Here is a 25,383-nt window from a genome sequence, read left to right as displayed (position 1 = left end):
GGAAAGGCCTTCATCTGCCACATCCAAGTGCTCCCTCTTTCCCGACATTAGTCAAAGGTAAATATAGTATGGCCAGCACGATGTATGCCCATGTCGATGGATGACGAGAGAGGATCTTTGGATGCAAAAGAAGGGCGGCTCGACGGATGACCTGCGAATCGACGATCTCTTGACGGCCAACGCATCATGGATGACCCTCCAAACCATCCGACTCAATCCATATCTATTTTGATGGATGCATTTACCACGTTATTATGGATTCTGCTTTATTGAAGTGTATCGAACGGCAAGCGATCTAGATAGATGGATGAACGACTCTAATCGTGGATAGACCAACGGCCTGAATATGTATGCGCATTTGTCGAGATCCAGCATGTTCAACGAACCTCACATGTGACCATACATTCCCATGGCGCCAATAGAGACGAGCCTCATCAATTGAATTCGCGACGCTTCCAGCATTTTACGCATCGCAAAGATTGATTACAGCAATAATACGACGAGACATGGGCAGAAAACGTGGCTGGCTAAAAGACCTTGACATTTGGAAAGGAACATTGGTTTAATTTTGGTGTCCTCTCTTCTAGATATAATGCCGCACGCACCCAGAAACAGCTTCCTCGCTCCTGGCGTTAGCCGTTACAGCCGTTCTTCCGTCTACGCCAAGAAGGCTTTGCACAAGCGTCAGAAGAAGGCCGTTGCTGCTCCTACCAAGGAGACTGCTGCCGAAAAGACTGTCGAAGTCAAGGGTGCCAAGAACGGTGGTAAGCGCACTGTTCCCGCTCAGAAGGCTCCTCGTTTCTACCCCGCTGAGGATGTTCCCCAGCCCAAGGTCTCTCGCAAGTCCTCCAAGGCTGTTCCTCTTCGCTCCACCATCACCCCCGGTGCTGTTGTCATTTTGTTGGCCGGTCGTCACCGTGGTAAGCGTGTTGTCGTCTTGAAGCAACTCGACAGCGGTCTGTTGCTTGTCACCGGTCCCTTCAAGGTCAACGGTGTCCCCTTGAGACGTGTCAACCAAGCTTATGTCATTGCCACCTCCACCAAGATTGACATTTCTGGTGTCAAGGTACAATTCAGCACAGTGGAGTTCACCTCGGCATGCTTATGTTAACTTTTTTTTATGTTTGAAAATTAGATCGATGACAAGTTCAACGATGCTTACTTCAAGAAGTCCGAGAAGAAGGCCAACAAGGAATTCCTCGAGGGTGACAAGGTAAAGGCTGCTGTTATGATGGATGCTGGTTTGCATAAAATGTGACTGAGATGACTGACTCGGGTTTGTGTTTCTAAATGATAATAGAAGAAGGAAGCTCTTCCTGAATCCAAGGTCGCTGACCAGAAGAACGTTGACAAGGCTATCATTGATGCTGTCATCAAGACTCCTTTCCTCCGTCAATACTTGAGCACCTCGTTCGGTTTGAGCAAGGGTCAGTTCCCCCACAACATGAAGTTCTAAGCATCCTTATTTGTTTAAACCCGACTCTTTTCCTGCTTTCTGATCATCGGCAGCAATGGTTGAATACAAATATAAAATAAATACACTACTTTGCTGTTTCTCTCTTAGCATACACGATTCTCTCTTTTTTCATGTTGGGTTGGTTCATTCATGCTTGAGCAAAGATGAACCATGTGAGGAAACTGTCCACCAATCAAATTTAAAATGCTGCACCGTCCATTATCGTGTCTCTCCGACCTTTTCACTGTTGTACGGGAAAAGCTTCTCGTAATGACAACCAAAATGAGACCTCTCGAGCATCAAGGTGAAGTTTTGGAACTTACTGGTTTATGTTTTCCATTCTGTCTACTGACATTGAATGGAGTAGTGGCAACCCTGAGTGTCAATGAGAGTCGGCCAAGGTCGGCCTTAAATAGCTCCCTCAGTCCGCCAAACACCTGTATGGTACACTACAAGGCACACGAATTTTATGCACGGCAGACGCTCGAGGTAAAATAGGACAGGCACAGATAGCAGTAGTTGTGGAAAGACGAAACGAAAGAAAAAGAATGCCGCGAACAAGCAGTAAAAGAGATTGACTGATATATGATACGACTTTTTTTGTCTGCGCATAGTGAACGCCAAACATTATCTTACAAAATGCGTTAGGTGTTGTTGATCGACTTCGGATGGTGGCCGAAACTCCGGGATCGATAATCAGACTTGTCTGATCGAACAGGTTGAGCAGGCGTCCAAAAATATGTCGAATTTTAACGTCCCTGTTTGGACCTCTTGTATCCGATATCCGTAATGGTATCATCAGCTCGGAAATGAAATCGCGTGGCTTTCATTGGTCTTATTGGAAACAAACTAGCATCTCACCTATTCTGCCCATCGCTGCCGCCACTTGTCAGCCAGCAATGAACACATCCGATCGCCGCACCCGAGTCAGTGGCCTAATCCACAGAAGCACGCTGCTGTCACTAGGGCAGCCAATCATGATGTCCTTTGGAGAGAAGAGAAACAATTCCGGAGACAAAATGTACAGACTTGCGACTGAGCGGACATGTGTAGGGTCGATTTTTAACTCTGAGTATGCTGTGCATAGAGCCCAAAAAATCCGTTTACACTCTATATCGGCGGATTGTCTACCATGATAATAACAGAAAATGATATCAGAAATTGTTTTGAATTCATTGATCGTTCAGCCATGGAGAGCGCGCTATATGAAATAGACAGGTATCATCCTGCAGACAACTAGTTACCAAGCTGCGAATTAATTAATATTATCGTTTAGCTTCTAAGAGACAATCGCCTAGTGATAAAGAAGCCCATACCGCCTCAAGTTAACGGTCGATGTGGTCGTGGACAAACCCTTTCTGAAACGTAGCAGTGCCAATATCGACCCAATTTCACAGGCAGGAACCGCATGTCGATGACGCATTAGACAATTAACAGCTTTTCGAAATTTTATTGCAGTAAAACTGCATCCTTGACAACTGTGTCCCTTTTCTGCACTTTTTATTCTACCGTGACCCAATTGCTAAAGTATCACACACACTTTTGCTGTGTACGCTCTTTAAACGAATTTATGCTTTGACACTTTCGATCAAATGCTAATCTAAATCGAGGACAAATATTGCAAATCGCCCCAAAGTTTACAAATTCAGTGACTGACAATCAAGTTGTAGACGTCTCAATTTCAAAAATATATAAAGTTACGTCTGGGTGTTTGTATTGAATCAAATCATGTATGCAGCTGTGCCTTGGGAATCTGCATGGGAATCTGCTCGGAGAAATAATTCGGAGAGATAATGCCTCAAAGGGACACTTGCCTCATTATTCTGACAGACAGTCCTATGCTAAAGGTGCTACAACCACTCAAAGGCCTATTATCCTGTAAACATAAATAAGCATATGACAACCTTTGATTGACGATGAAATTTGGATTGATAAAATGAGTGAAAAAGAGAATTCTTTACATGTGTCCCGAGTGTGATTTCTTTTTTACTGTCAGAAAAAGTTTGGTAGTGTCCCATGACCCTGCGTCCACAAGGATTTTACTGTGTTTTTCTCGAGGTATGTCAATGAATAGAAGGGACTAACCTATTATCGATGGGGCTTCTATTGGTTAGTCTCGACACCCTTTCTGTTATCTTTTTTCATCATCGCATGTTGGCCAGCACGACTGGTCAATGACATCACTAATAAAACTCCGTCCTTCCGAAGAAGAAAACGTGTGCAGTTTTTCTTTTTCCTTTTCTATTCTTTTTCGTTTCAGCAGTGTTTACGAAAAGCAGTAATCCTCATGAAAATCTTTGCTTTATCCACTCTCGCCGTCGCGCTCTATGCAGCTGTCTCGGATGCTGCGCTTATGAGGTAGGCTCTTAATGCACATATTCCATGAGTGTCTTGGAACACTTTCTCATTGACCCTTCGTCAATTTCCAGAGTACCTATCAAAAAGACCAACGAATCGCCCGCCGAAAAGCTTCAGCGTTATGCGCACACCGGTGAATACTTGACCCAAAAGTATTTTGGTGCCCAACGCACCCAGTCGAGCTCGGTCATGCCTTTCCAAGTGGGCGCCGACGGCAGCGTCGAACATGGTGTGCCCATTTCCAACTACATGAATGCGCAAGTAAGTGACACGATTGTCTCGGGCCATTTATTCGCCATCATCTGTGCTTAGCTCCTCTTTCCCTTTTTTCTCGACTAGTATTATGGTGAAATTGAACTTGGTACCCCTCCTCAGACTTTTACTGTCGTCTTTGATACCGGTTCCTCCAACTTATGGGTGCCTTCAACTCACTGTTCTTCTATTGCATGCTTCATGCACCGTCGCTACGATAGTGGTCAGTCCCAGACTTTCAAAGAAAATGGTACCGAATTTGCTATTCAGTACGGTACTGGTGCTTTGGAAGGCTTTATCAGCGAGGTAAGGGCGGGAGGGAAATAACCGAATGCGCGGTCTAGTTCATGCTTTTCAAAGTACGGACGAATGATATTAATGTTGCCATTTTGGGAAATCAGGATACCTTGCGTGTCGGTGGTGTGAAAATCGACGGTCAAGGTTTTGCCGAATCCGTGAAGGAGCCCGGCTTCACTTTTGCTTTGGCTCGTTTCGACGGTATCATGGGTCTTGGTTACGACACTATCTCTGTGAAGCAAGTGGTTCCTCCCTTCTACCACATGGTGAATCGCGATTTGGTTGATGAGCCCTTGTTCTCTTTCTGGTTAAACGATGTGGCCAAGGGTGGTGAAGAGAACGGTGGCGAGCTCGTGTTCGGTGGTATTGACGATTCGCATTACGAGGGTGAAATTACTTGGTCTCCTATCAAGCGTAAGGGTTACTGGGAAATTCAGCTTGAGGACATCAAGTTTGGTGGTGACTACATCGATCTCGATCCTGTTGGCGCGGCAATCGACACTGGATCTTCCCTTCTGGTCGCTCCTACCACTGTGGCCGATTTGATCAACAAAGAATTGGGCGCTGAAAAGAACTGGGCTGGTCAATACGTGCTTGATTGTGACAAGGTGCCCAACCTCCCCGAATTCTGTTTTGTCTTTAACGGCAAAGATTTCTGCTTGGAAGGCAAAGACTATGTTCTCGAAGTCCAGAAACAATGTATTTCTGGTTTCATGGGGTAAGTTGGAATATCCCCAAGGTAACAAGATGCATTTTTGCTAATTTGTTGCATGATAGTATGGATATCCCTGAACCTGCTGGACCTCTTTGGATTGGTAAGTGATTCAGACACTTTCATGGATTTATTTTCACACCATACTTATATAATCATCTTATCATCATCAATATTTTCTAGTTGGCGATGTATTCCTTCGCAAGTTCTACAGCGTCTACGATCTTGGTAATAACAGAGTCGGTCTTGCCAAGGCCAAGTAAAAAAATGGCTATAACAACGTCTCGGCCTATGGTTCTTTGGGCTGTGTTATGATTATCTTCACATCTACTTGCTCCGTCTTTTTTAGTATATTTCGATTATGTACCTTTTTTCCTCTGAAAATACTAAATCTCATATTTTGTCGAACTATCAAAAAAAAAAAAAAAAAAAAGCATATGCTACTGTAGAAATCGGAAAGTCAGTTATTCATGAACATTGCTGCTGAACAATATAGGAGTGCAGCTTTTCATGCATGGATTATTATGCTGTGAATGGTTAATGATGTTGGCACCTTTTTTCCTTTCCAAAGATGATGGGAACAGTTGATGGTTACTGCATTAAACCAATCTGCTGAGCCTGAATTGCATTGCGGCTCGTTCTCTTGGTTCCTGTGCATGTTGCTACGTTTCGCTGGTCTTATCTGTCGGCCTTCTCATGATCTCGCACTAAAATTTCATTTGATCCTGTTACTGCTTATGCTGTTGCGACAATATTTCCAGCAATTCGTTGGCCCATTTCTGCTTCTTGGTTCATGTATTCCTCGCCGTCGCGGGTGATCGATCCCCCGCGACATCTTCATTTGTTTCTTCGCGGGTTGGTGCCTTCGCTTGATTGCTACCGTCAGAACCGTGCTCAGGATATTGTGATGGTTCAAAAAACTGCGCTTCTTATCGGATCGTGATCCATTATCAGACAGCAATTAATGATTGTGTTATAAAGGCATTGTTCGGCAAAAAAGATTGCCGCATTGAATGCCGGATTTCAGAAATGTTTTCATTCCACCTACTACAGAGCAAACCAAACCAAAGCAGACATGTGTTATGCCTGGGCATCCGCTAAATATAAACTACCGTATTCCGTGCCGCATGAGGAACCGTTTTAGGCCAGGTTTCTCGCATTAAGCGTGTTTAAGAGAGTTTCATTAACCATTACTGATCACGCATCAATTTGGCGGGTTTTATGACGGATAGGTTATGACTAATAAAAAATATTAGAAAAATCGTATAAAAATAAGCCCTTTACTATGATATGGTCCAACAACATTTTTCAAGTTTACCATGAAATCCTGTGCATCAGTTGATGGACCGCAAACATAAAGATCAACAGCAATACGACGACGAGCTGCAATAAATACACCAGTGATCTTACTAGTGTTTGGTGCTTCCGCCGTGATGGGTGGGCCTATTCCCAAGGAAGTCAACGAGAAAGCTTCCAACAACCTCCTATACAATATCGATAACTTGTCGAACTGAAAGACCGCTGCCAAACTTCGGGCATTATGATATGAGGCTTGAGGGCAATCTGCTGACTCACATTACTTGGCCAATGCTATGGGCATTTCAAGCCGAAGTTCGTCAAAACAAAATCGACTGCGGTAAGGTTTGCTATCCGATCTTTGGTCCAGGAGTCTGCGAATAAATGTCAGTTTTGGACCATGAAAATGCCAACCCAAAAAAGAGTGATTTGCCTCAGTGGTGCCATTACTTTTCTTCTTTTTCCTGTTGGATTGATGATATTCCGATAATCAGAGTAAAAGCCATAGTCTTTTATGTTATTTCTGTCCCGCTTATTGGGTGGTGTTTGTGAATTCAAGGTTGCCCAGTGTCTTAATACTACATGCTAGCAATTATTAGGTGATCTCTGATTTACTGCACTCTGAAGGATATCAGCTGCTCCATCATCGGTACGCCTAGTTTTGGCTCCCCCGCACGGAACATTGTAACCAATGATATAAACCGAAGGAGTACGCAATGTGGAGAAAAAAATAATGATTGATTTCTGATAGAACCACAGGTGACCTGTCCATACAGTTGCTACGGCAATAGATGCACGTAGGCGAGATCCTTGACGGACCGTTCCCCAGCGAGCAAACAACCATTAGATAGCTTTCCTCTGATTTTTAATGCTCATCTTGTGTATGCTGTTGCGACAAGCGCAGCACGGTCGGAGTCGTTTTGGGCTTCGCTCGTTGTATATTTTCGCAGCAAATTGTGTCAGGCGGTGTTCTGCTTAAACACCGGAAATGAGGTCAATGGAGATTTCGAGTAAGACGTTCAGCAGACAGATCGCATTTGCCTCTGTATCAGAACGCAATTCTTTGTCTAAAGATTAGCTGCTTCGTACATAAAGCGATGGGTCGTATATTGTTGCTGCGTGAATATGTTCTGTGGACACGGAAGACGCGAACAATCGGTTCGTTGTAATGTTCTTCGTCCACAGTAGGTATCGCCAGTTTATTACGAAGCCTACGCCCAAGAACCCAAAGATGCTCCATTATGCCACAGGCAGTCTATGCCGCTGTAACAAGTCTTCGATTTTGTGGTGCCCTCTGCTTATTCGGTGACTAGTCTAGTTAAAGCGACTAGATACCTCCTTCTGCGAACACAACATTCGGTACAAATTAAGCTGCTAATAACCAAAACAATTTAACCTCATAATGAGCATTGCAGAAGTGGATAGCTGTAAGATGTACTGCGTTTGTCGCCTCATTGTGATTACATTAATTATTACTGTAAGGGCAGAGAAATAGCCGAATTATTACCTTCCACTTGCAGGCTATAGTTTGCTTCTTTTTTTGGTCGGTTGTCGCCAGTAAATAAAAGCTGTTGTTTCTGTACGACGAACTTCTATTTTTTATTCATTAAAAAAAACAAAGGTGTGTGCAATGAGCTAGGCATATCTTAGCTTATAACTCCTTGTGGAGAATAGCAATATAAAAATGAACGAAAATTCCAGCGTCTATGCTGATAGTGCCGATTTGACAATGTAATGAAACCGGAAGTAGTTATTGTGTATACGGGCCATGATTTCCAGCTGTCCCCAAAAACACACAATTTCTTCTTCTTGCTTGTAAGATCATGCTGGTTTATAATTTTGCCTGCACCTTGGTTAGCCCAAATCAAGGCATTGTAGATTTCCGTATTGAAATGCCTTGTTCAGAAACCATTTCATGCTACATATTGCAGAGTAGGCATATGCTATACCAAAGCATAATTTCACCGCTGAATATCAACTGCCGTATTTAATGCCGTATGGAAGAACCGTCTCATGCCAACTTTCTCGCACGAAGCTGTTTATCAGAGTTCCATTACACAATTGGTCACGTATCAAACTTGCGGATTCTGTGACGGATCGATAACAATGCTAACAACAAATAGCTATAAAAGTGAAGTCTTTTACACGATATGATTAACAACAACTTTACCAGTTTACCATGAAATCCTTTACAACAATTATCTTTGTAGTTTTTGCTGCTTCCGCTGTGATGGCTGGACCTATTGCCAAGGATGCCAACGAGAAACCTTCCAACAACCTTGAATGCAGTATTGATAACTTGTTGAATTGCAAGACCGATGCCGAACTTGGTAACAAATAGCATTATGATATGAGACTTCAGAACAAGTTGCTGACTCGAATAACTTAGCCAATGCTATGGGCATTTGGGAACACGAAGTTCGTGAAAAGCAAGACCCCTGCAGCGTTGGACGATGCCATCCCGCCTGTTTATACAACTGCTGATTCAAAAATAGCAGTTTTGGACCATGAAGATCCTAACCAAAGAGAGTAATTCATCTCAGCGGTGCCATTAATTTCCTCCTTTTCCTGTTGGATGGATAATATCCTGATAATCAGAATAAAGCAATGGTCTTTTATGTTTTTTCCGTTCCGTTTATTGGGCACTGTTTGTGTGTAGAAATTTGACCAATGTCTCATACAACTGTACAGCCTGGCAATTATAAGATGATCTTAGATTTATTGTACTGAACAGTATTCTGAAAAAATATCAGCTGCTCTATCATTGAGAAGCCTAATTTTGGCTCCTCGGCGAAGAACCTAAACGATAAGATAAATCGAAGGAGTACGCATTGTGGAGAAAAAATATTCATTGATTCCTGATGGAAACCCCACAGCTGGCATGTCCATGCATTCGCTCCGGCAATAGATGCACGCGGGTGGTCCTGAACGGACGGCCACCCCAGTTAGCGAAACAAGACTGAAGCAATCATTAGACAGCTTAAATTTATTGCTCACCTTATGTATGCCGTTGCGACAAGCATAACTCAATGGGAGTCATCGGGGACTTCATCTTAAATATTTTCGCAGCAGATGCGACAGGCGGTGTTTTGCAGAAATATCGGGAATGAAACCAATGGACAATGGGAGAAAGGGATGCAAGAGTAAATTTTGTTCAGTCAACACGAGCAGATCGCTTTGCCATATGCATTTTTTGCGACAAAATTACTGCTGTGTACAGTAAATAATAGGACTTATATTGCTGTTGTGCAAATTTGTCCAGTAGGACCTTGGGTTGCACTTGGACTCAGAAGATCCGAACATCGGCTCACAGAGCGTTGGTCTTCTGTTGGTCGTTGAGAGCAGGCTTCTTGGCAAGAGAGTAAGAAGCAAATCAGGTTGTTCATTCTTCGGTCAAATGTGGACTTGAGTTTTGCATTCCGTCAGCAACGAATACTCATGTTGGATCCAAACTAACGCCAAGGAAAGTGAGCGTAAATGCGCGCAAGTGACTTTGTGGACAAACACAGAGCACGCTTTACTAACAAATTTGAGCTTTGATGCGCCCAAGCTTAATAAAATATTAAAACAACAATTTTCTTTTTTTACCTTAACACTGTAAAGAAGATATTTTTGCCTGTTTATTAGCGTTGTAACGCTCATTCGTGAAGGCAAACGCTATAATTCCTGCTTTTTGTTCATGCTATTGAAGTTCCACTGACAACCTGCGTACTCCGATGAAGCGAGCCAACTTTGTAATTTACTTCCAACTTTGCACGAATAAGATCCTCTTGTAACGAAAAAATTATCGCCTTTTTCTAATTCTAAGATTGTGGTGGTTGTTTTTTACCAAATAGGACAGGTAGGACACCAAGCAGTTTGGAATCATTTTCTTGTGCCATGGTGCACATGATCTTCTGACATTCTTCGAGGGTAACACATAACCATTCGTTTCCCATTTTCAGCATGGTAGAGCGTGCGTTACACGATCAGATATCGTCTCATATTACTATTGGGTAACACGGTCTTGTTCAAGGATAACAATTAGGCAAAAATGACTACAGTGGTAAGTAAAAGAATGGCGATGGCCACGGTGTAATATTTGAATTCTAGCGTTGTTTGAGCCGCCGAATGAGGTTGCGGATTTTCGGGCGAATTGGATGAAGCTGGCGTTGGTGCGTTGGTGGCAGCAGGTGGATTCTGGTAAATTGATTGTAGTGCTTTGGTTGCTTCGGCAAACTCGCTCATCAAAGAACTTCCAGCCGCTCCAGGTTGGCTGGCCGCAAACGCGGATATCTGGCGAGAAATCCGAAAAAAAAATTGAAGGTAAACAATTGAACAATTTTGTGTGGCTGCGTAAGAAGCATCTCAAAACAACGAATGTACCTGGGCTGCCACGGAGGACATTTTAGCTTCGCCCCCATTGGCGAAGAAACTGGAGACGCTGGGATAATCCGTAGACGGAAGATCGAGCATAGGTCCCGGAGTAGGGACAGCAGCTAGAATGAAAACAGGGATGGTGAGTTATTGTTCCATTGTCTCTGACGCTAATTATAGAATGCTCACATTGCTGCGCTAGTGCACAGGCAGCAATAGCTAGGGTAATGGTAAGGAGTGAATATGAAGTATGCATTAAAGGACAGGGAAAAAGAAGGTACGTAAAAGGATGTACTATGTTACGTTACAATAGGATGTTGAGACATTCAATATTTATAGTTCCTCCCATTTGATTCTTATCTTTATCATATATCATCCATTTATTGCTTTGTTCTCTGTTGTTTTGTTCGAATCGGTTTTGTGGAACTCTCATTGATCGTTTTCTCGAATAAGCTGATGGTCCATTGCCAGTCATATCACTGACTGGCTCGTTTATCATTGAACAAACCCATCTCCGCTTTTTTCAACCTTCTTTTTCTGGATCTCACATATCAGGCAACCATCATGTTTTGCAAATGACATGTGATATTCCGGCTTGTTTAAGGAAATGCAGGCTTTCGTAAGCGTTGAGCTTCAAGTATCGAAAGGAGACCAATTTCGTCACCCTGGGTAAAAAAAATTGATGTCAAGAATAGTTGTTCTTTTAATGATGGCATACTCCGTACAGTTATTTACTACAATCTACAGCACAAGAAAGGGAAAAAGAAGAAAAAATGAACAGAAAGAATACACGGTAAAGGTCCTTTTATAGCTAACTATACAGCATCCACGTCGGCGAAGGAGAAGGAAGGATCGCCTTTCCAGCGTTGGCATATTGAATTCACGGCCGTGTCAATGTCCCAGTGGAAGCAAGGGTATCTATCTCGTGGCAACTGGATTGATCGATCATCGACGTCATGATTTTTATGGCTCGAATGAGAAGATGAATAGTCCAAGAACATCGGTCGGGCAGTGGGGTGGGAAAAGTCATTCAGCTTGCCTATTTCCAAATCCTGCGTTGGTGTAACGGGATCAGTCAATGGTCGATGGGCGATTTTTTCTTTTGATGTTTCGAAAGAAATATGTTGATACTGTGGATGACCGTGAGGCACAGCGGGGTCTTGATCGGATGATAATGACGAAGATGTGGATGACATGGCGCCAAAACCCGAAGGTGTGGTGACTTGAAGCGATCCGAACCCAAATTGGACAAGTTTACATCGGACTTGTTTACTTTGCAGGTTGGTAAAATGCCATTCGACGGTGTGACCTGCGTAGCGATCCAGCACATTTCGAACCGTCACCAGTTCTTGCAATCCGGTGGAATCCAGACGGCCCACCGCCGAAAAATCCAGCACGACAGCTTCGAGAATGGGCAGTTCAGTGTCCTTGGCCAACTCCTTGCCGTTGTCCGATTTGGTGACATGATTCCATGGCTTCTCGCTATCTTTTTTCGACATCTCCACGAGATTACCGCATCGTGTCCTTGCTTTCGCCTCTGCAACCATCTTTTCCGAAATGTGAGCCGCATTGGGATACAACATCGAGTCACCAGGTCGCATGACAAGGATCCCGGGCGGTAAAGGTTGCAACCATTTCGGAAAATTTGCGTCATTTTCGTCAACGTAGATGTAATGCTTTTGCATAATGTCGTCCATGCTGGCTTTTTTTTCGCTCGGATGTGGCGGATCTTGCGAAAACGTGATGGGCAGTCTGGCCAGCATTCTCACCGGCGGTCGAGCCAACTTGTACAACAGTAAAGCAAATGATAATGCCACGGCAACGTAAATGCCAGTTTCCACGTCGACAAACACTGTAACCATAACGGCGCTCACCCAGATAAGGAATTCCATTGGACTGGCGGTCCATAGTTCTTTCAGATACTTTGGTCCAGAGACAAGACCTGACACGGCATGAATAACCACAGCGGATAGAACGGCTTCGGGGATGTAGTAAAAAGCCGGCGTCAATGCATACAAAGCGAGTACCACTACTGCCCCAGAAAAGACGCCTGCAATCGGCGTTTTCACACCTGATCTGGCCATGATAGCCGTTCGACTGAAAGCACCCGTGGCAGGATATGCCCTAAACGTCATTACACCCAATAGGATTAAATTCGGCTGTAAGCTGCATGACGATCCAATTTGCCATCTTACCCGAAAAATGAACCAATCACATTACTGAATCCGATAGCCAAGGTTTCCTGGCTGGGATCGATAGCGTAATCATAGATTCTGCCAAAAGATTTGGCCACCGAGACGTGTTCGAGAATGAGAATAATGACGATGGACGGTAATGTGCCACCAACTTCACGAATAATGTCAGGGTTCAATTTAGGAATGCCCATGGCGTCAAATCCGGCCGGGACCGCTTGAATGACGGAAAAGGGACTCGTTTTTCGCCCGATATTGATGAGATAGGAAATCAGGGTACCCACAAGGACAACCAGGCCATTGCGCATAATACTGAAGAAGAAGATGAGCTTTTGACATTTCGAGAATCGTCGACTGGAATAAGTGCATGCGAACTTGATGCCGTAGAGAGCCAAAAGACTGACGATACCAAATGCGGCGTCCCAGCGTGTGTATTTTAGGTTGGCAAAAAAGTAGCCCACGATAAGGTACGGAGGGTTATGCGTGCTCACTTTGCTGCTCAAACCAAAAAGCTTGGGCCACTGTGATACGCAAATGGTGATGGCGCTACCTGTCATGTATCCCGCGATCGCAGGTTCTAATCCAAATCCGGTTATGATTCCATGCAGAGCGCATATTATTGATGCATAAACGAGGGCCAAAAAAAAGGGCACCATTCCATTGGCACTTCTTACCTGGAATCAAATCGACAAAGATACCTAAGCGGATCAAACCCACTGCAATCGTGATCATACCGGCCAACAGACTCAACGTCACCGCGACTTGATTCCCGTCGATTTCCGGATGCACTTGGGCCACTGCCGCAATGGATTGTCCGACTAGCAACGATACAGTGGCTACAGTAAACAGAAAACTGCGCATTAAAATGGGAAAAATTCTCCATGTCGATCCTTTTTTCGGTTAAAAGGAAAAATAAGTTCTGTATTTACATATGGGTCCAATGCTGATATCTTTGGATGTACCAAAGAAGCAATAAATGGAGGCACCAACAAACGATGTACTACGCAGATGATGTGAATATTATGGGGCATAGGGTCCAAAAAGCCAAAATAAAAATAGGAATGGGAGCGTGATGCCATGATTCAATTCAAACACTTACTAAAGACCATACTGTGGGTCCAAGTTGGCAATTTTGGCATACGCCATGCTCTGAGGCACAATGACAATGCCTACAGTGATGCCAGCAATGACATCTTGCACAAGCCACTACATAAAAAGAAAAAACAAGCTCGTATGAAAAAAAAAGGTCGCTTTTGAATGCTTTGCCGAAAGAGAAAGAGCAGTTAATCATTACGATCGTACAGAAAGATGGTATCGGTGGATCCACTGGAATATTGGAAAAATACTAATCGTGTACGCACGGATATGCTGAGGTAAGCGATGTAAAATCTCTTTGCTTCGTTGGCGGAACGGCGCAGGGGTGTAATCAATCACTATTGGCTCATCCCTCATCCTGAAAAAGTTATTCGGGAATAACAGGATAGCTAAAAGAGTGAGACGAAGCAAACCAGTAAACGATGTTTTAAATCAAAAAATAAGCAAAAAATCAAAAGTCAAAAAAGGAAAAGGAAGGGCCAGAAAAAAAAAAGTCGTTGGGTATTTGAATACAAAGTGAGGATTTATAGCCGAATACTCCAACCGTAGAAGCGAAGAAACCATGAAGCAAAAACGCAACAGCTTACATTAAAAAGATCCGTTCCTGCGTTGTCCTTGTTTTCCCCTTTTGAAGCATGGCCTCCTAATGCCGGTATCTGATTCAGTGATGCTGATATCATGGCGACTGTCAGCTCCATCATGACAGTTTGACCACCATGTCCTTCTTTCCCAGTACAGAAACAGTAATTACAAACATTTTAAAACTATGCCAAACAAATGCCATGGCATCCGTAGCCCAAGGCATTTAATTCTACTGTTCCTGGTCCAAATCTTAATCTATCCTCGTACATCCGAATCAACCGAAAATCATGTCGATGCTTACATTTTGACCGCCATTTTCATGGACAGTGTTTCTCCCGCTCACTACAAAGTGCCGATGCTTTGGGGGAGGTCAGCTGAAAATATCTGGTGTACAGATCTTTTTCTTCCACATCCCAGGTCAAGCAGGACATACTTGTCTGAATGTTCTGTATTCTACAATAAGCTGAAAAAGGCTCAATTTTGAAGATTTTCATATTTATGTATAAGTCTCCTTTTTTTTCAGTATATTTAATAAGTATCTAGTGTTTTTTGTCCGTTTCGTTGATTCCAAATCGGATGGGTGAAAAGAAGGAATGATCCAGGTGATTTGATGGTCTGGATGGATATTGTCGGAACGGCATATCCCAGGAACATGCTAGCCATGCGGCTGTAAATATACAAATGCTGGTGATGCAGGAGTCATAAACATACGAAATAGGTCATCTTCGATGAATCGGTACCTTGTACAGAGGCATATGGCAGGAAAACAATAGACCGTTGCAGAACGTTAGGATCGTATCCTTTTCGCTCGATTACGCAATCGCTTCTTTATTGTCGTTACCCGCTACTTGTTTTCTTATCCTTCGCGTTATTATCACATTTACGTTCCATGAGATCCAATGGTCTAGATGGTCCAAGCGTATATGCCAATCTGATGACCTGCGATATTTAACATGAATGATCATCCATACGATCATTGAACGTAAATCATCGTCATAATTGCGTTAATTCACCGTGAATGGATCATTCGGGTCCAAAATGATTCTGTCATTTCCAATGATCTGCAAGTAAATTACGCCTTGGCCCTTGCCGTTTTGCTGGATCTCGGTTTAATCTTGTAAAAGCAGCCGGTGGCTCCAAACCACTTTCCTTTGCTGCTTCAAATACTGTCAAAATACATATCCGATAAATTCTTTTTCCTAATGGCTACCCCTTTTTGTTTTCTTGCTGTAGAATCCGCCATAATATCATTGCATTACTGCTACTTATTCAGTTGATCGTATGTCTTTTTACACTAGTCGTCTCTTTGAATTCCTTCATATTCAGTCTCAATAGCGAGATGTCCTTCCCTCATTTGATTCAGTATTTGATATTACAGCGTTGGACGACTGCCTACAGCTCTCCATGGAATTACTGGAATCAAGTCTCACACTAATGTCGAATTTGTGTCTTTTGCCCATTGGAAATTGTTAATATCATCCATGAACATCCTAACTACGCGCCAATGAGTGTGTAGACAAATGTGTAAATTAATTGATTTTTGTTTTGTTTTGTTCCATTCATTATCAGCTTCAACTTGTTTTTAATGACAGAAACAGTAATGTTTTAGTAGTTCTTCATAGCGTTTTCGAAAATGGAGGCCAACTGTTCACGTGCTGGTTCACGGGTAGGGGCCAATTTGGTGACACGATGTTGAGGGAGAGCACCGTCGACCAGCGAGGGGATGTACGAGGAATCGTAGCCCAAAGCGCTCAAACCATTGGGAACGCCAAGATCCTCGAAGAAACGAGTCAGTTTTTCCGAAAGTACTTCACCGGCCATGGATGACTTGATGTGGGCAGGATCCGCGCCAAACGCCGCCGCCGCATCAATATGACGATCAGGACAAGCATGAGCCGTGTATCGGAAAACAGCCGGAGCAGTCAAAGCCACAGATACACCTGTAATATAAAGGATGATAAAGAAAAATACGTCAGTCATTTTCTATTAGAGTACACCTCAAACCAACATGGCTTACCGTGAGGCTGATGACACAGGACAAGTAGGAGCAGAAAAAAAAAGACAGAATCGGTCTCATTAGGATTGTTTTGTGCTTGGTTAGCGGAATTAATATTCACTTACAATGATGGGATGGTCCACTTCATAACCGGGATGCTTGTAGTTCTTGTTCAAGCCACTGATGGGGTAGCTTAGACCGTGACATAAATGGACGCCTGCATTGCCAAAACCAATACCAGCAAAGGTGGCGGCCAATAACATTTGACTCTGGGCTTCAAAATCCTCAGGATCCTTGACAGCACGAGGGAGGTACTGAACGACCATTCTCAAAGCATGCAAGGACCACACGTCACTGATGGGGTTGGAGCCTTGGTAAGCCGGACGCTCGATAGGATCCTTGGGACGAGGCGATCGTTCATTGTAAGGCAAGGCGGTGTACGATTCGAGCGCGTGGCTAGTTTAGAAATAAAACTCAAGTCAGTTTTTGGTTGATAGACAAGCCGATTTTTGTAAACGCGTTTGTTGCCAACTTTACCAGAGCACATCCAAACCACTGGAGGCGTGAACCTGAGATGGCATGCTTCGTGTGTTCATTGGATCGACAATGCCGAGCAAAGGCTTCAAAGCACGGTGAGCAATACCTGTCTTGGTATGCAGAGGCTCATAATCGAAGATGGCCGTGCCCGTGGTTTCGGATCCAGTACCGGCCGTGGTAGGTACTACACAGTCCCCAGTTTAGCCATCTTTGACAATTAGTCTGAAGAAAAAAAACCAGTCGGAAGCTTACCTGCGATCAACGGAGGCAGCTTCTTACGAATAGGCAAGCCTCTGCCGATGGGCGCATTGACAAAGTCGAGGAAATCAGCTTCGGGATGTGAGCTGTACAAGCTAGCAGCTTTGGTGGTATCGATGACGGAGCCGCCGCCCACAGCAACAAACGCATCGGGCGCATGTTGACGAGCAAACTCAATGGCTTGCTTGAAACTGGTGTCGGTAGGTTCCACACGCACGGTGTCATACACGACATAGTTGACTTTGTGCTTGTCCAATGATTCAATAACCGCTTTCAGGGGATGAAGCTTACTAATCTGTAAGACAGCATGGCGACAATGTCAGTAAGGACATGGCGCACTTTCTTTTCTCTCCTCGGGTTTCTCGAGCAGCATGGACGAAAAAGAAAAACTTACCGTAGCATCTGTGTATACGGCGACCTTCTTTGCCTGGATGTTATTCAAATCCATACCAATTTCACTGAGGATTGAACGGTAACAGTGAGACCGGAGAAGTTTCAGAGCGGAAACGAAGCCGAGATAAAAGAGAAAGGACATGAAAAGCTTACCTTGTCACATTGGGACCAAAGCGAATGTTACTGGCGGCCATTTCAAAGGCATAATCGGTGCTCTCCTGAGCACTGGCATATTGACGACCGTATCTCAACAAGTTGGAAAAGGAGGCGCCTGTAGCTCCGTGCGAATGCGAGTGAGCATGAGAGTGGCAAGGACAGCTATTGGAACTCGACTGAAGAAGTTTCAAAAGTCCAACCACCCGAGAACGAGATGCAGCAGCAGCCATGATCGATTACTAGAATATTTTTCTTGACAATGAAAAAGAATGAAACAAAGAACAACAACAAAAAACACAAAAACAAAAGAAGAAGAGAAGAAAAGGCGTATATTCCTTTCTTATTTTTATTTTCTCACCGTGTCGAAATCCCCTTTCCACTTCATCAAGGCACTGTAGCTCAAGATTGAACCTTAAACCGAACAATTTCTCCACGGTCACCTGACTTTGTCATGCGTCCAAAGAGACGAAAACCCTCAAGTTCGGTTTCCGTGCCTTGACTGCAACGGCCATTCACCGATCTTCCATTCTCCTCTATTTTTGGTGTGGGAATTGCATTGCCTACTTTTAAGCTCATCTATCAACGCGCCAATACGGTTTCGCCTTGACAATCCAATTCATGTGCCAAATAAAAGTTCCGCCCCACCCTTCTTTTTTCGGTTTCCACTGTGACAGTGGGCCTATTTCCATATGCAGCTAGAGCTTACCTATTTGGACCATGGTTATTGACAATGTTATTGACACCATGTTTTATTTTGTTTTCCCTTCTTATATAGAGAAACTCAATGTAGTATTTATAAGGAGTCATTTATTGACTGTGTAAGAGATATGGAAGTGAGCATATGGAAACAAATACAGAATGGAAAATATGACTAGACAAAAAAATCCAATGTGTCTAAGAAGTAAAAATAAAAAGAAATGATAGTGTAATGTCGGGGGATAGGAAGTAATCATGTTCAGCGAATTCGATGGCAGTGCTTTGTTTACGCAAAATCCTCCACTGACTGAGGTCGGTAATGAATGACATTTGGCACTGGGCTATAAATGTACTAGAAGGGATGAAAAAAATAGGGCATTAATAATCGGCCATTGATACTTGTCGTTCTTCTTTTTCCCCGCTGATGGTGTGTGAATGGTTACTTACGTCACGGTAAAGTTCTTCAATCTTCATTCGAACCATACACTTGCCGGGTACCTTTGTGCTGTCCATAAACACGGCCCACATGGGGTGATCCTTGGGCACCATTGCCGCCATATGGGTTCTCAAGAGCTCCCATCCTTTACCGTTGTAATGCAAATCCAATACACGAATAAGACGTTGAAGTTGGGAATGAATCAGGGTATGATAAATCAGTTTATACACCTGGATAAAGAAAAGGCTTAGGTAAGTGTCTGGGAAATAAAAAAGCAATCCAATCTTGTGAGCTTCGTTCAATTTACCTCTTCCAAGGTTTCTGCAACAACGCAGCTGTCCGGAATGACATCGATATCAGTGCCTGTGGTTTTTCTCAAAGTTTCTCGGTGGACCTTGATACCCCCAAAGTCACGAATCACAAAGCCCTTGAGCTCACCCGTTTCACGGTCAAATCGCGCCAGCGTGTTCTGACCGTGGGCCTCAAAGGCGACACCATTGTTCAATGCAGGGGGTAAAAACGCTTCAAGAGCAATCTTAATGTAGCGGTCCAAGAAAGCAATGCGTTTCTCTTCGGTGTCCAAGCCCCACACATGGGTAACCAAGGTTTCATCGGTATCGGGCTTTTGGATCTTCTCGACCAAAGCAGCACAAGGCACAATGGTGTCGTTGTTATCCTTGGCATACTCCACTGCTTCACGGAGCACGCAGCTGCAATGCTTGGCGACATCAAAATCCTCGTGAACATAGCACGCACTGGCCAGTTCACGTTCCACCGTCAACACCTTGTGGTTATAGTTCAACTTGGGGACCACGTCACGGGAGAAACCAGGGCCAAAATGGGTAGTGAACGGAGTAATAGTGCGAAGCGCGGAAGATACCTTGATACCTAAACACAATTTGACACTCAGACCGGGGAGAATATCCGGCTCGGCCACCGATCGAATGGAAGTCAAGCTGTACACGGGTACTTCGTGCTGAGACGATAGCACGACGGCGTCAGGGAATTTTTGTTGAATATTGGGCACTTGCAATTCGTGGATGGGAATAAGGACATGATCGGCGTACTGGCGACGGAGTTGACCTGTGACTTGATCATTTCCCTTGCCCAACATGATGTCAACCAAAGGCGCAGATAAGGCGTCAAAATCACCACGCACTTTCATGGAAGTTCGCGGCACGGCCACCAAACGCAACTTGGGTTGCTCCAAATTCACATGCTCAGGATTCAAAGGCGGCATGGGAGGGAAGCTTTTGCGGGCTTTGTGCATCTGTAGTACAACAGGGAATGTTAGTTTCCTGTTTAGGGCTCCATTGTGTAATGACAATCGAAACGGAGGGTGGATTGGTACTTACGGGATGCGTGGCATGGCCTTCGAGAATGACTTGTTCCCAGTGGATGGTAGACGAAGCAAGGGTAGGCAACGGTTTGGGATGGTCATACGTGTGTGCTACATCGCAATCGATATATGAGTTTGGACCATGGGAAATGATCAAGATTCGGATTTGGTCTTACCTTGATGCAACATGGAGCTTCCCAATTCTTGCGCAATTTGCTCACTCAGTTTGTGGTTGACTCCATAATCAGCCGCGAATTGGTTCCACAGCTGCACTGCATCGAAGCCATCCCGCAATTGGTGGAGTTTTACACCACGACAGACAAGGGAAAGAGTTTCCTGGGTGGCGGCACGGACAAGCTGAGCTTCCGGTAGCGGGGGCAACACCGACGTCTCGTTGGCATCATCGGTTTCCAAGATACTGTAAATGTGAGGAAGCATATCCCAGCCATCCACAAGTTCGATTCTCGGGCATGTGATACCGTTCAGTGAAGCAAACTGTTTCTTATCAGCGGCAAGAATGGGAACGCCTTTCAAGGGAACCAGAGCCAAAATATCCGACAATTCGACAGATGACGGGCAGACTTTCGGATCACATGTGCTTCGCAATAACATACAGAGACCCGTCACTTCAGACATAGAGGATTTTGCCGGTACATAGAAAGCTCCCACCAATGCTTCCGTGGTCAGAGAAGCGATAAGACGCGAAGTAGTAGCAAACTTGGCATAGTGAGCATTCTTGGCTGTAGAAGACGGAGCGGGCATGGTGCGTGATAAGAAGAGGAAAGAAAAAGAAAAAAAAGGATAAGAGGGTCAAAAGCCAAACGAGAAGAAGTAAATAGAAAAAGAAAAAGCGGAAAAAAATTGAAGAGCAGATAATCGAAACCGCAGTCAACCGTCGTCTTATACTTACGAGCGAAAAAAAAAATCTGATTATCAAACTGTTTAGTTTTATCAGATTTTTTTTTATACACTTTCATTTAATTAAGTTTACAAGGTTACACTTGAAAATGATACCTTGCTTTTTTGTTATTCGTTTTTGTTCTCCCATTAGTGAGATGACCATTTTCCATGGCCGCCATACGCTAATCCTAGCCTCAGTAGTTTCCGATCTATTTAGTGTAAATGAACTTATCGCGCCACGGGCGATCCCGTCTTGGCACTAAAACCTTTTTGTTCCGTGCCTACACCACCATTTCCTAAATTTGTAATAAAAATACATCCCTTAGATAGATAAAATAGGTCGACAAACCGCCACCGTTATACTCACGGATCAGTGATGCAGTGGTCACGGTAACAAAATCCGATTCTTTGTTGCAAAGAACTCAAGGTTCCCGGTCCAAAAAAAAAGATCCACATCCATCTTCGGCTCTGCAGTTTTTCCCTTGATTCTTGACTTTCCAAAATGGCTATGCATACGTGTAACGATCATGGCTACGGAGTGCAATAGTTACCCGTGCCACGGTGTGTCGAACCAACATGCACTATCTATGCACATTTGTATAGCCGATCGTTTTCAGATATCCCCTGCGTAATCTGATAAAGCAACCGTAATACAATGACTCATGTGGTCCACACTTATTTCTCTCGCGATCATCACGCTATTTGAACTGGAAAAGTTTTATTATTTTTTTTTTTTTTTTACTGTACATAAGCCTAAAAAAAAAGAACTTTATTTGGTATCATTTTTATCCGGGTCCATACGCTTGATGCATGTTGTTCCTCTCCATAACCCACTCACACATTGAATTGCAAACGAAATAAAAAAGAACCATCGACGGTTGAAATATTAGAATACTTTCACATGCATGACTTTTACTTGCACGCATAAACACGATTCGCAGGTTTTCATTATCTGACATCATATAAGCGGGCATTCAACGGCTGAACTGGAAACATAGCCATTAGATCGCTGCATAGGTGGCACGGAAATGAAAAAAATTTCTTACACGGTTTTCCTAAAACCGACCAGCCATTTCCCATCTATATCCTCATGGGTGGATGATCTTTTTATGGTTTTTTACTCTAAACGGTTTTATTTGCGGTATAAAATGCTTAATCCACGTTCCTATTTGCCGTACCGGCGGTCTAAATCAGTAAACAAGCGAAGATCGTTTTTTTTTTCTTATCTGATCGATGGTGTTCCAAGCTCAGACGGGGGCGCGATGTAACCTTACCTCTTCTTAACTGTAACTTGCGATGCATGTGCTAACTTCCGTTATTCCTGACAATAACTAAAATCTATTTGTTTTGCAGTCAAAAAACTTAGGCGCATTCACCGATTTTTAAAATCAATAGAAAATCAAGGCAAAAGTAACCCTAGGAGCCAAAGAGCGCCATTTTCGCCGATTTCGGATGACGCGTCCCGTGGTACGAGCAAAGAATACGATCGATACCGGTTTCCCAGACTTTCTGTGTTTCCAACAGATAATCATCAGCTTCAGTGTACAACAGTCGGGCATAAAAGCCCAAATGATCTGATAGCTTGTATGGAGCCCTGAGAATCAGTTAAATCCCCCCCTCCCCCAACCGCATTCCGGATCAGGTACGCGCAATCTCACCATATCCTCCATCCGGATACACGGCAGCTAAGTAACTGTCTTACTATCCTTATACAGAGAATCTTTCCACTTAAGTATTAATTGTATGCGTAGATAAAGTGTATTTGTGGGCATAAAAGATCCCTCTCCTCCCACGCATTTGCACACAAACGAAGAAGACACATGCCTTGATAAGATGTAATCATTCCCGCCTACCTTATTTATGTATGCGCATTCTGTCAACAATGCATGCAAGCTATGAGATGAATGTTTGCATAAGAGTAGCAAAAAAAAGCGTTTCATAGAGCATCTGATAAGCAATAGGCATGCAAAAAGAAAGATGCATATGTTTCCCGTTATGTCTACGGATTCATCTGGGAACAACGAACTATTCAAACTTTTTGTGTCTATATGCTTTTGAAAAAGTGGGGTATTTCAATCCAATGAATTATCTATAGCACCCTAGTTTTCTTTATTCAATGCCCGTTTAACTGGGGAATGTGACCCATAATAGGGCTACAGCATTCGTCAAACGACAAGGGTCTGGTATCTGGAGCCTATGGCCGCTGAACTAGGGGAGTTTATACATTAAGAGTAGCCTTGAGCATACCTATTATGTACTCAATTACTATACGTAGATGATGTTGAACAATTTTTAAAACCCATGAATGGATGAATCCTATGACCACTCTGAGAGAGATAAATGTCCAAATGCCAAATGCAGAAAAAGGTCAGCATCAAAAAAATTAAAAGCCTTTTTCACACAACCAATCAGAATGAAAATTTTTCTCGTGCTAAGTGCCACAGAAGCAAAGAGACATCAATTTTTTTTTTTTCATAGTTTTCGTCTGAACCACCATGACCGAAAGCGATGCCATATTAAGCTTCGAGTTTGACGATGATATATTCGTCAGCAGCGACGAAAAAGCCGCTAAAAAGGAAGTGCTGCCTGAAAAGATTGATTATGTTGCAAAGCAAGACACAGAAGGGGTTAGTTACTTTTTTTTTTTTCATTCCTCACCGTCAATGTCATCATTTAACCCGATCGAAACAATAGTGGTTCTACACAAAAAGGAACCATGAGGAGGTGATGCTCGATCGACATGGTCCCAATCAATTAAAGAATGCGGTGGAATACGATTATCTTCATAAACGCTACGATCGAGCGCTCGATACGGGATTGCTTTACATTCGAGTGGCTGAATCCAGCAAGGAATGCAAAGTCAGCAATACGAGAGAAATGTCCGAGATCGTCGCTCACTGTGCGGCAAAACTGGGTCGTTACGATATACTGGAACAAATGCTGGATCGCAAACAAGTGAGTCCCTGCTTTTATTAGCCAACTGACACCGTCATTGCTGACCTGAGAAACGGATAGCCTACGATGGAACTGGGCACTTTGTTACTGAAAGGACGATTCTATCCATTATGTGGACGAGACAGGGATGCGTTATCGGCTCTGATTGAATATGATCAGACACGGAAGCTTGATTATCGGGTATGGCGTCAAATAGCTGCTATCATGATGGGTCAAGCGAACCCCATGCGTTGTCACGTAGCTCATCTGGCCATAACTCGGGCGTTGTATATCATGACTTCCACGCGATGGAAGACATCCATTGACATTGTACGCCAACGGCATGAGAAGGAAAAACAGCAGTTGCAGGAGGAGTACGATCATATTGAGAAACAGGGTGGAGATCTCACGAAATTCATTGCTTGGATGCACAATGCCACCGGAACCGAGGATCTGAAACAAGTAGGGTTAGACACGTTTGCTTGGGATGATCTGGTCTGGATTTATGGCGAATGGACAAAGCGAAAAGATACCGATACCGAGAAAGATAACGAAGAACAGGGTGTTCGACCTGTAAGAGAACTGTAATATCTGCCTATTTTTATACTGCGCTTGGAACTACCACTTCATTTTTTGCCAAAAAGTCCCTTCATTCATCCCATTCATAAATTTTTTGCATCCTGTCTGATATCTTTCTTTGACTATTCATTATTGTGTAAACCATAGAGTAACAAAGCTGAGTGCCTGTTGCTGTGACGATAACTATGAGACAAATCATGCATTCATTATGTGGGAAATTGCCTCTGCGTTGCTCGATAGCAGGGTGTCTGAGCCATTTAAAGCATTCATCTAATGCTCGCTCGTATCTATGGTTGTTCCAATTTTCAACGTGGTTGTGTCATGTTCAACACTGGAATATGTTTACGCAAATAGCCGCTTTTGGCATATGATGGATGAAAATTTGTACTTGCGTTTATCTCAGGAAAAAAAATAATTGTTTCGCCCTGCAAAATACAAATAAAGTAACTGTGTATGAATGTATGTTTTCTGCTCGCTTCTTCAGTATCACCCTTTGTGCCTTTCAAAAGCTATATCGGTTGAAAGCAAAGTGGTCATTTGACCAGTAAAGGCATGTTACGATA

The 25,383-nt window shown here is 43.5% G+C and overlaps 8 protein-coding genes across 8 annotated transcripts; 4 read left to right on the top strand and 4 right to left on the bottom strand.

The window, feature by feature from the left end:
- Positions 1-592: 592 nt before the first annotated feature.
- Positions 593-1,456, top strand: BYT42DRAFT_544678 (ribosomal protein L6e-domain-containing protein; the record flags this gene model as incomplete). The annotated part of the gene is made up of 3 exons (XM_051565771.1): positions 593-1,066; positions 1,136-1,213; positions 1,301-1,456. The coding sequence occupies 3 exons, from the start codon at positions 593-595 to the stop codon at positions 1,454-1,456; spliced, it is 708 nt and encodes a 235-aa protein (XP_051425534.1).
- Positions 1,457-3,692: 2,236 nt separating this feature from the next.
- On the top strand, positions 3,693-5,508 carry BYT42DRAFT_563838 (aspartic peptidase domain-containing protein). The gene is made up of 6 exons (XM_051567647.1): positions 3,693-3,814; positions 3,886-4,075; positions 4,154-4,372; positions 4,468-5,081; positions 5,141-5,178; positions 5,259-5,508. The coding sequence occupies exons 1-6, from the start codon at positions 3,744-3,746 to the stop codon at positions 5,336-5,338; spliced, it is 1,212 nt and encodes a 403-aa protein (XP_051425533.1). The 5' UTR covers positions 3,693-3,743; the 3' UTR covers positions 5,339-5,508.
- A 3,042-nt stretch (positions 5,509-8,550) lies between these two features.
- On the top strand, positions 8,551-8,855 carry BYT42DRAFT_612515 (uncharacterized protein; the record flags this gene model as incomplete). The annotated part of the gene is made up of 2 exons (XM_051571639.1): positions 8,551-8,701; positions 8,761-8,855. The coding sequence occupies 2 exons, from the start codon at positions 8,551-8,553 to the stop codon at positions 8,853-8,855; spliced, it is 246 nt and encodes an 81-aa protein (XP_051425532.1).
- Positions 8,856-9,989: 1,134 nt separating this feature from the next.
- On the bottom strand, positions 9,990-11,037 carry BYT42DRAFT_563837 (uncharacterized protein). Its single transcript, XM_051567646.1, has 3 exons — positions 10,917-11,037; positions 10,737-10,849; positions 9,990-10,646 (listed from the first exon to the last, which is right to left on the bottom strand). Exons 1-3 carry the CDS (start codon positions 10,981-10,983, stop codon positions 10,395-10,397), a joined length of 432 nt encoding a protein of 143 aa, XP_051425531.1. The 5' UTR covers positions 10,984-11,037; the 3' UTR covers positions 9,990-10,394.
- Positions 11,038-11,411: 374 nt separating this feature from the next.
- Positions 11,412-15,351, bottom strand: BYT42DRAFT_597874 (sulfate transporter family-domain-containing protein; the record flags this gene model as incomplete). Its single annotated transcript, XM_051570955.1, has 8 exons — positions 11,412-11,696; positions 11,859-12,851; positions 12,923-13,496; positions 13,594-13,755; positions 13,849-13,919; positions 14,019-14,125; positions 14,222-14,366; positions 15,344-15,351. 8 exons carry the CDS (start codon positions 15,349-15,351, stop codon positions 11,543-11,545), a joined length of 2,214 nt encoding a protein of 737 aa, XP_051425530.1. The 3' UTR covers positions 11,412-11,542.
- A 681-nt stretch (positions 15,352-16,032) lies between these two features.
- BYT42DRAFT_563827 (alcohol dehydrogenase) lies at positions 16,033-18,289 on the bottom strand. Its single transcript, XM_051567645.1, has 7 exons — positions 17,934-18,289; positions 17,782-17,845; positions 17,382-17,682; positions 17,130-17,313; positions 16,718-17,048; positions 16,614-16,620; positions 16,033-16,536 (listed from the first exon to the last, which is right to left on the bottom strand). Exons 1-7 carry the CDS (start codon positions 18,164-18,166, stop codon positions 16,202-16,204), a joined length of 1,455 nt encoding a protein of 484 aa, XP_051425529.1. The 5' UTR covers positions 18,167-18,289; the 3' UTR covers positions 16,033-16,201.
- Positions 18,290-18,918: 629 nt separating this feature from the next.
- BYT42DRAFT_592885 (IucC family-domain-containing protein) lies at positions 18,919-21,169 on the bottom strand (the record flags this gene model as incomplete). Its single annotated transcript, XM_051570655.1, has 5 exons — positions 18,919-18,984; positions 19,080-19,298; positions 19,376-20,338; positions 20,424-20,518; positions 20,584-21,169. 5 exons carry the CDS (start codon positions 21,167-21,169, stop codon positions 18,919-18,921), a joined length of 1,929 nt encoding a protein of 642 aa, XP_051425528.1.
- Positions 21,170-23,802: 2,633 nt separating this feature from the next.
- Positions 23,803-24,829, top strand: BYT42DRAFT_544673 (uncharacterized protein; the record flags this gene model as incomplete). The annotated part of the gene is made up of 3 exons (XM_051565770.1): positions 23,803-23,934; positions 24,002-24,262; positions 24,422-24,829. 3 exons carry the CDS (start codon positions 23,803-23,805, stop codon positions 24,827-24,829), a joined length of 801 nt encoding a protein of 266 aa, XP_051425527.1.
- Between the last annotated feature and the right edge of the window lie 554 nt (positions 24,830-25,383).

This window comes from Radiomyces spectabilis (genome assembly GCF_025331425.1).
Source record: "Radiomyces spectabilis strain NRRL 2753 chromosome Unknown BYT42scaffold_4, whole genome shotgun sequence".
NCBI classification, from domain to species: domain Eukaryota; kingdom Fungi; phylum Mucoromycota; class Mucoromycetes; order Mucorales; family Radiomycetaceae; genus Radiomyces; species Radiomyces spectabilis.
This window is presented reverse-complemented; position numbering and strand designations above follow the sequence as displayed.

What these genes read in the sequence shown, in the direction of transcription:
- BYT42DRAFT_563838 (XM_051567647.1), top strand. Translation starts at nt 3,744, where the DNA reads ATGAAAATCTTTGCTTTATCCACTCTCGCCGTCGCGCTCTATGCAGCT. An exon ending in TGTATTTCTGGTTTCATGGG is followed by an intron (nt 5,082 to 5,140) that starts GTAAGTTGGAAT and finishes GTTGCATGATAG; the next exon opens with TATGGATATCCCTGAACCTG. An exon ending in TGCTGGACCTCTTTGGATTG is followed by an intron (nt 5,179 to 5,258) that starts GTAAGTGATTCA and finishes AATATTTTCTAG; the next exon opens with TTGGCGATGTATTCCTTCGC.
- BYT42DRAFT_563837 (XM_051567646.1), bottom strand. Translation starts at nt 10,983, where the DNA reads ATGCATACTTCATATTCACTCCTTACCATTACCCTAGCTATTGCTGCC. An exon ending in CTGTGCACTAGCGCAGCAAT is followed by an intron (nt 10,850 to 10,916) that starts GTGAGCATTCTA and finishes TTTTCATTCTAG; the next exon opens with CTGCTGTCCCTACTCCGGGA. An exon ending in TGTCCTCCGTGGCAGCCCAG is followed by an intron (nt 10,647 to 10,736) that starts GTACATTCGTTG and finishes ATTTCTCGCCAG; the next exon opens with ATATCCGCGTTTGCGGCCAG.
- BYT42DRAFT_563827 (XM_051567645.1), bottom strand. Translation starts at nt 18,166, where the DNA reads ATGGCTGCTGCTGCATCTCGTTCTCGGGTGGTTGGACTTTTGAAACTT. An exon ending in TTTGGTCCCAATGTGACAAG is followed by an intron (nt 17,846 to 17,933) that starts GTAAGCTTTTCA and finishes TTCAATCCTCAG; the next exon opens with TGAAATTGGTATGGATTTGA. An exon ending in AGTGGTTTGGATGTGCTCTG is followed by an intron (nt 17,049 to 17,129) that starts GTAAAGTTGGCA and finishes TTTCTAAACTAG; the next exon opens with CCACGCGCTCGAATCGTACA.